General features: G+C 40.3%; 1 protein-coding gene across 1 annotated transcript in view; it reads left to right on the plus strand.

The window, feature by feature from the left end:
- Positions 1–7,465, plus strand: part of ptprn2 (protein tyrosine phosphatase receptor type N2) — a 176,059-nt gene extending 168,594 nt beyond the window's left edge. The window contains exons 19-22 of the mRNA XM_033638751.2: positions 167–220; positions 1,252–1,316; positions 3,448–3,521; positions 5,958–7,465. Of these exons, the coding sequence (XP_033494642.2) occupies positions 167–220; positions 1,252–1,316; positions 3,448–3,521; positions 5,958–6,029 (265 nt within the window). The 3' untranslated portion in view covers positions 6,030–7,465. The remainder of the gene's footprint in view (positions 1–166; positions 221–1,251; positions 1,317–3,447; positions 3,522–5,957) is intronic.
- The last annotated feature ends 4,635 nt before the right edge of the window (positions 7,466–12,100 follow it).

Genomic DNA, 12,100 nt, shown 5'->3' on the forward strand with positions numbered 1-12,100 from the left:
CATCCAGACCACAAACGTCCCTCATGAGTCACACTTGCTTTAATTATGTCTGTTATTATTCAGCAAAAATGATCAACCTTGTTTTTAAGAGCAGCAGCCTGTGCATTTAAGAAAACTTGCCGTCAACTTGCAATAACATCCAATTTTCTCTTTTTCTTTTTTTCAGAAAGGTTAACAAGTGCTACCGGGGTCGATCTTGCCCGATAATTGTTCACTGCAGGCAAGTATAACTATTTGAACCTTGTGACAGTGGCTGATCCTGCTGAATTGGGATAGCGTTGTTTGTCGTGGCCTGTGTGTTTGAGGGAAGAGGCTGTTTATTCTAAACCCGCTCAGTCCATTTACTCTATCTGGGTCCACTGGAGCTGCTGTTTATTCCACTGGCTGTGTCTTTATGCTGTGGCACAAAGACAGCCAGAGACACTTCTATTTCCCATTTGGTTGAGTTAGTTAACTGGCCTTGATTGGTTTGTATTAAACACCAGGTATCTGTCTGACCACTTTTAATAGTCACATCCTGTTAAGTCATGTGTGGAGGGGGGGGGGGGGCAGCCCGCGCTCTCTCTGAGGGAGCTGTATGGACTGAGTGTCTAGCAGTGGATTAATGAAGCAGTGGTGCTCAGGCCGCTCTCCTGTTTTATTGGCCTTGCCTTTATTAGAGAGATGTGCACGCCTTGTTTGCAATTAACATGCAGAGCCGTTGAATGGCCGGCGGGCACAAAGGGAGGCTTTTCATAAGACTATCTCTGGAGTAATGGAAAAGCAAGGCTCTCCAAAAGCTGTTCTCGAACCGCCCCTGGCCTCTCAACCTCTCCTCTGCTCCTGAGGTGCATTCATTTAAAAGCCTTTGTCCCCAGTGTGCCTCAGAAACCATTCCCCTCTCCCCAATAGCTGAGCAAGTCTCAAGACCACACATGCACTCGTGTGCAAAGGTTTAACATAATCACATTTATTGGAACATCAAATATTCAGATCTGTTCAGGTATTTTTATAATAATTGTAAGGATTATTATTGATTTTCTTGCAATTTAAGAATTCTTTTTTATCCGTGATATCAGGTTTTAGGTAGATGGAGCAGTGTGTGTCTGTGTGCATAGACTAATTTGTGTTTAAATATACTCCACAGTCTCTCAGCAGATGCAGATGTAAATGAGCAATTTGTTTCCTTATAAGAAAAACACTCTGAGATTAAAGCTTCACTCTGCCACCTTAATGATCTCCATCTCTCTCCCTCTCTCTGACTCTCCGCAGTGATGGAGCTGGCAGGAGTGGGACTTACATTCTGATTGACATGGTCCTCAATAGGATGGCTAAAGGTAACGATCAATGGCTTCCCTTTCACTCTTTTCTGCTCGCGTTGAAGTGTTGCCCTGGCAACGCCAAAGCCTCTCATTTTCAACAGAGGGTCTTGGGGATGCATTAGAGGGTGACTTTTTCTGAGGCCTGGAGAGGCGAGCAAAGACAGAGGCAGACATGGAGGGGAGCTGGGAGGAATGGAACAAAGAGAGAAGGAAAAATGAAAAAGAAACCCACATTAGTAATTATCTGTTTAAGCCACCGTCACGCCATATTGACCTGCATCTCAACTGCAACATGAATTTAGATAGCGCATGCATGGAAATGAAATGTTTAAAGAGGAAATCAGAATTTGCCAAAGGTTGGAATCAATATTTAATATTTAATGGGAACAATGGGTTTATTTCATCAATATTATTATTAATCTGTATCCTAAATCCTATTTTACAAAAATCTAAACTAAACCGCCCGAGATTAAAAAAATCTGCATGTTATTTTTTATTTTTTTCTGCAATTTTGACTTTAAAATGGAGTTGGCCCCTAGTTAGCATCATATAATAAAAAAAACAGCCAGGGAAGATAGTCTGCAATTGGTCACAAATCACAGTAACTTGGAGCCATCGTGGTCGTCTACCGAAGAAATCATTATGCACAAATAAATATAAAACAACTGCGCAAGGAAAGCTGCCTGAAAGGGATCTTTGTGGTGTGGGTGTATCATTACATGTAAAACAGGACTGGTTTGATTTGTTTCTAAATTTTAGGTTCCTGTGACAAGCCACACTCTTGTGTTTAGCTGAATCTCTGCCACGAGTCGTAGCTGAGTACATTTGTATGAATATATTTTTGTTTTTATATTCTTTGAAATGTCCAAGTTTGACATACAAACACATTTGGATGTTTGTTGCGAAGGAGTTGGGTGGCTGCATTACGTCACGTTAAAGCCCTCCATAGCTCATCCCGCCCCCTGCTTTTTGTCCTTTGACCTCTGCCCTTTCCCCCTCACCCCCTGCATGCCCTCCTCCTGCGATCCCAGCCCGTCAGAGCAGGTTAGCAGGACGGCCGCCCCTGATGCAGACCTTCCCTTCACTTTCTGTAAAACAGTAATAAGACTGACCCGTCCTGATGGAGTTCATCTGGTTCAGCGACGAATGCACTGTTGTCCGCGGTGATGAAAGGTGCCACCCGGTCTCTTTTTAACCTTTTGTTTCCTGCTCCAGAATCGAATGTATAAAATGAACATAATCTCACTCTCCAAAGCTTTTTTTCTCTCTTTGGTTCGAAGAGCCTCTCTTCAGCTTAACTTTGGAATCCAGCCCTTCAGAGACATGAAAGTCTTGTCGGGAGCACTGGAGTACTTTGAGTACTAAGTCCAGCTGCATTAAATCCCTCTTTTTTACTCTCTCTCACCCACACACACACACACACACACACACACGTACATTTTCACTCTTGCTCTATCTCTTTTGCTTCCTTTCTCTGCCTCACTTTCAAAACATCTTGAGAGTTCAGGGGCTCTCTGCGGTTTTCACCCTCCTTCTCTGTCGGTTTTCTCAAATGAGCTCTGGCGTGCTGCTTGAGATCCATAAATCTAAAAGAAGAATAAGATTTTCAGATTAACATCACACACTCTGGAAGCCAAAACAGACTTAACTCAACAGCAGCTGATCACTGTTGAAGGCGAGCAACTGTTGCATAGGTTAATCATCAGTATGGCTGCTGCAAAGGCAATAAATCATTTTAATTAGAGTTTGTTGAATCTCAGATACACACATACATGCACACACACACACACACACACACACACACACACACACACACACACTCAGATATTGTTGTATCAAAAAGCTCTTCGCAGACTTTATAGTTGCACATAATCTAAACCAATTTTTGAACACGATTTTCACACAGAAGCCAGTGCTTAGCGTTTTTGAATGCATTATTGCACATTTCCCAGACCCCAAAAATATCCTCTTGCATATTTTATCAAGAAACAGTCTGTGGCTCTCGTCCAAGTCTTTCGAGGGATGAATGTAATAATTTTCAATCGCTGCGCTGTTCCAAAGGGAGCCCAGTATAAAGAGAGATTGACAGATGTGAGCTGGATTACTCCGCTGCTTTGAACTCAGTCCAATTTTCGGTCTGTTGCAGGTGCTAAAGAGATTGATATTGCCGCTACCCTGGAGCACTTGAGAGACCAGAGAGCTGGCATGGTCCAGACAAAGGTAAGGTCCCCGGCTTTGAGTTAGAGAGGTGGGGGGTGGAGGAGGAGGAGTAAGAAGAGAGGGAAGCAGCAAGGGAGGAGGGGTTGCAGTCATTCAAACAGACGATTGTCTACTTCACGTGCACTGGATCAGGGGAAATGATGTGGTAATTGATAACTGCTGCAGGATTAGAAAAACATTGTCTTGGAAGATAATAACTCAGTGTTCCACATTTATCACAACACACAGGGAGACTGACCAAGATCTCCTGGTACAGAAGTATTTTGTCTATTAAACTGTATCATTTTGAGATTTTCTCTTTGTTTAAATCACTTTATAAACAGACATTAATGAGTTAAATGTACTGTTTTTATGTAATATAATAGAAAGTGGTAAATGAATCAAAGCAAAGGTGGAGGTTTAGCGTTAGGTAACACTTCATTTCCTGCATTGTAGTGATTTTTTCTGCACCAATTTATGGTGTAAATGTCACTGTTCTTTCTGAATCAACCATGCACAGTTGATTATTCCTTATTTCCATTTTATGGCAGATTGCAACTGTTGTGCGTCACCTTCCAGCAGTTTGTCAGTAGTACTTTCATGTTTTTATTGGGAGGTGGGGGGGGGGGGTTGTAAATATTTAGTGCCCCTGCATCCTCCTTTAAATCTACACCCATGATTCAAAAGCAGGCTTAAATAGATGTGCAACTAAGGATTATTTTTATGATCAATAAATCTTAGAGTCTGTAAAATGTCAAAAATAATGAAAAAATGCTCATCTGTGATGTCTTCAGACAGCTTATTTTATTTGACCAACACCCCAAAACCAAAATATGTTCACTTTATAGCAATATATAGCAATTTTGAAGCTACAACAAGCTAACGTTTGGTATATTTGCTTCAAAAATGACTGAGACAATGACTCAAATTACAAACATCCCATTTAACATTGTCTTTATCTTTTGTTTCCGTTTCATCTTTATACATTTTACCAGTCTACTACTGCAGATTTCATACTCCTGTCTAATCTAATAAAATGCTGCTACTGAAATCCTCACAGCGGGACCTCCACCTCACAGCATTTTGGGAGATAGTTTTAGGGTGTGAGCAAAGTGTTTCCTCTCATCTACTAATGCACATATAGGTAGGAAGTCTCTTTTGTTTCTCTCTTGTAATTGGAAGGAATGATAATAATAATAAAGGCGAACCTCGTGCAGCAGTGGGTGATAATATTTATGGAAGCTGCTTGCTAACAGACTCTAGTGTTCCTAGATGGTTCATTAATGCTGCTTTTACAGCCCTGCTGTATTCAGCCCAGAGAAGCTTTTCAGGCACTCGCTTTTTTTCTTCCTCTGACAAGTCTAAGTGAATTTATTGGAATATTGTTAATTCCACTTTGTGGCGTCATGCTGGGTCTACACAGAAATTAGATTGTAATGAGGTATGAAATTTAGTGTTAGGATTGGACAACCAATTATCTGTTGTGGGGTTTTTTTCCTCCTTCATGATGTTGCCACTTTATTTTTTGGATAGACCTCGCCAGAAAACAAATAAAGAGAACATTTATTTCCCTTCTTTTTCTGGTTACTGCTTTTGACAGACATCAACGTGCAGTAATTACAGCATGTGTGACCGTTTTTCTTCCTCGCTAACCATCCATCTCTGATCTGTCGAGCAGAGATTGATCTCCCCCCAGTGGTGTAGATGTGAACAGCATGAAACCTGCTTGTAAAAGTATCTTATTTAACACACAGAACTTTAAAGGCATCTTGGGATTAGATATAGGCACATATATATATTTAGATAGATGCAGTTACATATTCTCAGGCCCTATCACAACATCTGAAGACACGTAAAAATAGAAAAGCTAATCACTCCAGATAATCTCCTCTGCAAAGCAAAAGGCACAGCCACCGGTGACTCCTCTGTATTGATTTAGCCTATCCTCAGGCCAGACTGTGGCAGGCTATGTGTTGACACATCTAAAGACTGCTCCCTCCAAACTCCTACGTACCTTTTCTCTGTGAGAGGACCCCGTGGCCTGCAGCCTGGGGAGAGGAGAAGAATATAAAAACACCAGGTCCATGGGGCAAACATCAATCAGCCCCCTTTTGCACTCCTTGGGGAAAACTATGAGTGGGATTCACAAACACATACACACACACACACAGAGCTGAGAGACAGCTTGACTCAAAAGCTTTATTTTAAGACACACCTGGCTGGATCGATGCTGGGTACGAGTGCACTCCGAGCTGAAAGCTCAAAGAGTGGTTCACCTTCACCTCTAGTCTGTGGCCAAACACATCCAGCATAGGGTCAGGAGAGAGGGAGGAAGAGGAGGAGGAGGAGGAGGGAGCAGTTGCCAATCATTCTGAAATGGCATTTACACACTTGTACGCACACTAAACTAAAACTTTCTTCCCTCCTCCTCCTCCTCCTCCTCCTCCTCCTCCTCAGGAGCAGTTTGAGTTTGCGCTGACAGCCGTGGCAGAGGAGGTGAACGCCATCCTGAAAGCGCTTCCTCAGTGAAGGCATCGCATCCCCCACCTTCTTCTCGCTCGCTGAGCACCGGTTTCCTCTGCCCACTCAAGACTGACATCTCTCTCTGCCCTCCCTTCTCCTCGCTCTGTTTCTCTCTTCTGTCTCTGCCTCCTCTTCACCTCTATATATACTGTATACTTATGAATGTCGTGCCAGATATCTCACCTGGATCCATATTTGCAAAAATGTTGCCTCAGAGTACGACTGTCGATCTGGGATCTGTGTCGTTGTATTCGAGTGCGGACCAGCGGGGCCTGATCTGATCCGACTTGAGAACTTAGATCAGCTCTCCTACTGTGAGACTTTTTGTCAATATGAAACCCGGTCCTCTATAACTGTGATGTTGTTCCTGAACATACCGTTCTAGTGCCGCTGACGAGCTGTTTACGTGATGTCAAGTGAAGATTTTTGTTCCAAAATCAGCTATCTGCCATTGGAAAAACTGATACAGACGCTTAGAAAATGACTATTGGCACAGTTAAAGCAAACTATAGTAAACTATAGTAGAGCTGCAGCTAATATTACTTTAGTTTTTGAATAATATGCAGATGAAATTGAAATTGTGTTGGAAAAAATGGCATTTAATTGTTTTAATTTGCTTATATTGTCTGACCAACAGTCTAAAACCTTAAGATATTCACTTCACTGTCATATATGACAAAGACAAACAGGAAATTGTCACATTTTAGAAGCCGGAACATTAAATATTTGGCATTTTTGCTTAAAAAAAATGAAAGTATTTCTTATGCTAATGGACTAATCATTGCAGCTCTCACTTATAGTACTTTTAGAATAATAATGTGTAAAGTAAATGAAGTTCCTGCCTGTAAAAATCCTAATATTGTACAGATTATATCCCCTAAATGAATCGATGTATTGGATTACTATAGCGTTTTGGAAATGAACTCCTCACACGTTTCTTCTCCTCTGTGATCCGAATCAAACCACTATACTGTATACTCAGCATCACATGTACAGATGTTGAAGTGTGTGTGTATTGTTGTATTTTGGGTCCGGACATCTGCGCTGATTCTTATAAAGCCTCACAGATCACGATTCTTGACATATCAGGTGTTTTTTTAATTTAATTCCTCATTGCATACATTTGACACATTGTTACACGAACATCTCTGTTAATATTAAATGTAATAGGAATATACCGACTGAGATAGCTCCTGTATGGTTAGTAACAATAGGATATATTTAACTTAAATTGTTGCTAAGTTTGTTTGTCCCTCCATCACTGGTATATTGTGATATTTTTGTGCAACATGACAGATTATTCCCTGTATGTATAGACAATGAATGACTTTATGAATCCCTATATAGTGCTATCTGAAATGTATACTGAGAGCCTCAATGAGAACTATATATTTTGTGTGAAAAGTAACATTCAGGTTGATAATAAATCAGATCAGATTATACTTCTTTGCTGTCCTGGTGTTAAATGTTGTTTCTGACACACACACACACACACACACACACACACAAAGGAGGGAGGAGGCCTCTCTCACAGTGAATGGCATTTGATGGAATGGTGGCCTTAGTAAAGTCACAAAGAAAAGATGTATCACGCTCCCTGAGGATTTGTATCTGGGGGAGACTCGTAGGTTTGTACAGATGAAATGTTTGGTTCAGCAGCTCTGTCAGAGGAGAAAGTGGCTGGGATTTGAAATGAAATCAGTCATGTATTTCAGCCACTGAGGTCCTCTCGCTGTATTACAGAGAGGAGGAGGCTCAGTGGCTCCACAAGTCCAATTTCATCAATATTTACTGAAGGATGTAACTTATTGTTATCCAACAATAATTCTTTATTTTTAGTATAGTTTTCCCTTACTGTTTTGCATGGGTGTATGTTGACAAAAGTGCATTTATTTAATCATTATGTGTTGTGACTAAAGGGAGCAGATTTCTTCAGTTCTTATATTAACAAATAACATTGTGACTATCAGCATCATCCAGTGAGGCTTTCAGTTGTGTTTAAAATCTTAAAATAATGTTAAAATATTGGCAAAGAATTCTCAACACAAGGTCCACTGACTACTTGTGATCTTCCTCAGCAGATGGAGTTGCTCTAATCAATTAATTATACTTTATCTCACCAAAACAATCCACTTGATAAATTCTGCTTTCCAGGGAGTCCAGGGCCCATATCATGGGGATGATTTAGTTTGTTATAACATGATATAAGTGTAAAGTGTGGTGATAAAATGTTGAACAAATGTTGCATGTTTCTTTTACATGTATTTTGTGTTTATCTTTATGGTTGGAAACAGGGTTATCAGTTTTTTTTAGAACTATCAAAGTTATGGTGTAGAGTGCCCCAGGAACAAGTCCTAAAACCCAGAACTGAGTTAGCATTGTAGCCCTATAGGTTCCCTCATCTTAAAGTCAATAGGTTTTTGGCTCAATGAATAATAATAAATCTGTGATTAACACAAGCTCAAGAGACTTTCAAGTTTTGTTCTATTGCATAAAATATGTCGGTAAATACCCCACTTGTGAATTTTTAAGCTTTTATGTGTCTTAAAAAAGGCGGTTGCTAACAAGTGGCTAAATGAGATTACAGAACAACACCACAACAAATGCGGCCTTAAAGCCTCATTGTGGTGATGACCTTAAATTATGTGACCGTGGTGTAGTTCGTTCATAGCCTAACGTTAGCTTTTTACTTATTGCGATAGCATTTAGGCTTCAAAAATCATGAAAGTGGGGGTAATTTGCCAAGATTATTTTGCTGAACAAAATATATAAGGATCATAAACGTTTGTTTGCCACATAACTTATTTTCCGCAATAATAAAAAATCCAGTGGAAAAAATCTCTGTGGCTGTTTTGGAGGGAACCACCGTGATGTTAACTTCCACATCAGCCTACAGAAAAATGTCGTCCCTGGAGAGCTCTATAAATACACATGGAAGGTTTGGAAGTAAGTATGTTATCTGTGACGTTTGTAAAAGAGATAACATATGTCAAGTCATATGCTTCATAGATCAGTAATAGGCCATTGAAACATAAGCTTTGCAAAGTTGTGGAAAAATACCTTGGATTTACCATCACAAACCTGGATTACAAACATTACTATGTCATTAATAATGAGTAACGGGTCAAATAATAAATGCCAATATGTCATTAATAAATGTTTCTTACATCAGTCTATCAAATGATTCACATAGCAAGTGATGCTTAAGAGGAAGAGGAAGTTCTTCACAACTTGTGGACCATTTATAAAGGGGACCTGTTTAGAAAGTGGTATTAAAATAAATATTTGGATTAACAAATTTATTATGGATATAATAACCTTATTTTTGACACAAAGCATAATAAGAATCATGTGACCAGAGAGTAGAGAGCTACACACATGAATATGTGCAGTCTGTACAGGGAACATATAACTGCCAAACAATCGCCACAGTAAATGTTGGCATTGTACGTTTCTGTAAACTACAGATATGTTTTGTATTTTTCTTTTCTCAGCTTTTTGCCTTTATTAGATAGCCAAGATAAATATGAAAGTGGGGAGAGTGAGGGGACGACACGCAGCACAGGGCCACAGGTTGGATTCTAATCCAGGCCACTTTTCCATTCATAATTTCATGTGACTAATGTGTGGTTAGGGTTAGGCACGAAAATCACTTGGTCCGGGTAAGGAAGAGATCATGTTTTGTCTTATAAAACTCAATTTGGTCGCTACAAACACATATGAACATGTCCCAGACTGTCATTAAAAAAATACCTGCTTTAGTTGGTCTCTAACAGTGGTCTGCTGCTGTCTGCTGTCTGGCAGCTGTCTCATCGAGGTGTCACATTATCCACCATCCCCTCCTCCTCCTGATGAGACACTCAGCTCATATACATGTAATCTGAACTACGTTATAAACACACAAATGTAACATATCCGTCATTTGCAGAAAAGCACAATGCCAACATTTTAATCTGGTGACTGAACTGATAATTTCCTACGTTTCAACAATGTGTGTGCGCTTCCTGTGTGAATGCATATTCATGTGTGTGTATGTGGGTGTGTGTGTGTGTGTGTGCTGGCCGTTGACATGTCCCTCCCTCCCCTGACACTTCTAATAGCTGGGAATGAGGCTTCATGCACTTCCTGAGGCCTCATTTGCATATGATCTGCTGATGAGCTGCCACCGCTAACCAGCAACACCAAACCAAAGCCCTATTAATATTCTCCCATTCAGGTTGTAAAGCACACAAACCTAATCAGCTTAGAAATTACTGTATGGAAACCATAATTACGCATGTTTAATTGCTTATCATCTGATGGGTACAAGTTTATTAGAAAATGTATTCATGGTAATTGCTTCCTGAGGTATCTGGTGTGCTACAATACCATGTGATATCCTGTCAGCTCCCATTTGGGAGGATTAATGCGTTCTGAAAAAGTCACAAAATTAGATACTGTGTATTGCCTCTTTGGATGCTTGGTTTAACTCAAAGTGATTTTTAATTTAGGGATTTCTAAATTACTGCTTAAGCTAGGATAAGTCTTTGGAGTGAGATCCGTCAAAATCAGCATATCTCGCCGTTGTTAAGAGTGCTGGCATATCACAGGGATATAAATGACTGTAAAGTAGGCAAATGCCTGTGTAATCTTGATGCCACCAGAAAATACTCACAAACCTGCCTGGCGTCACTGAGACTAAATTTCTGCCACCAAAAACAGAAAAGCTGTAAAATCAGGGGAAAAGCAGGAGCAACACAAAAGCAAAAAGTCACAGGCATGAAATGAGGAAACACGTCTTATGAGGGAGAGTCTTGAACTAAAGCCATCTCAAAGCCGATGAATCATTCAATCCTGAAACAAGCAGATTAAAACGCACACAGTGCAGGTCCCTCAGAGGGGCCTCCACACCGCCAAGAACGTCGAGTGGGCCTTTTCAGCCATGGACCTCGGTGAGTCTTACAGCTCCTGCCCACTCTTTGATGATCTCTCTGTGGTTTATTGTAATCACTGTTGGCTCCCGGTCCTTCTGACACACTTGTAAATTCATGCAGTCTTATAAGGAAATGCATTGGACAACTCTTTCTTTCATGAGCACTGTGATTCCCAACCATGAATACCCCAGGGCAGCTCAGCTAATTGTAAAACATTGGTGATTTAATAAGAAAATACCTTCATGTATTCAGAGATGAGACATGTTTGTGTTCAGGGGGGAAATAAATGTAGAAAAATGATTACAAATGATAAAAATGCTGATGTTTGGTATATTAATTATCACAAAATCCTCTGCAAAGCAAAATGCAGTCAGATGCTGGTTGAGCTCTGGACCACCAGTGGTGTAAACTCACATGACGTGGACTCAAGTCAGACTCGAGTCAATAATTTGATTACTTCAGACTTGACAAAATAAAATAAAAAACTTTTAAACAAATTAAGAATAGTTTTCGAGACTTTAATATATTATTACTCTGCTTTTAAAATCGCATTACATTTGATGAAGAGTGCATTATGACTTGTTTAGGATCCATAACTCAAAGTTTTGGACTTGTCAGTCTTGCCTCAGGACTTGAGTGCAAAGGCTTAAGACTTACTTGCGACTATCAAAACAGTGACTCTGACCATACACAGAGCGTTTTAGCAGCTGGAGGCGGCTTTTTATAATTGTTTTTAAAGAGAATGAAGCTTTTTGCTCGCTGTTTTTGCGTTACTATGCACTTCATGTTTCTCTGAACTCCTTGAGTTGAAAAAACTTTAACTCAGACTGGAAAAGCGCCCCACGTCATCATTGCTTTTTTCCCATTGTCCAATTGGATGATTTAAGAGACGGGCCTTCTGTGGTGGTCACGACAACAAGTTTACATTTGATAAACAATGGAGGAGAAACTGTTGGTAGAGGTTGTTGGATATCCAGAGTGATACAGCCTAATGATAGACAGCAGGTTGTGAAACTGCCCCTGAGTCATCCTAAAATATGCCTGGACACGGCCATCATTGAGGGGAAGCTCCTGGACCAACTGGTGGTACTCTCCATGATCCACCCTCTTTTTTAGGGTCTCATGTACCAACATAGATCTCTGTTTCCTGTGCCCAACAAACTA

The sequence above is a fragment of the Epinephelus lanceolatus genome, chromosome 20 (genome assembly GCF_041903045.1).
Source record: "Epinephelus lanceolatus isolate andai-2023 chromosome 20, ASM4190304v1, whole genome shotgun sequence".
Classification (NCBI taxonomy): Eukaryota; Metazoa; Chordata; class Actinopteri; order Perciformes; family Serranidae; genus Epinephelus; species Epinephelus lanceolatus.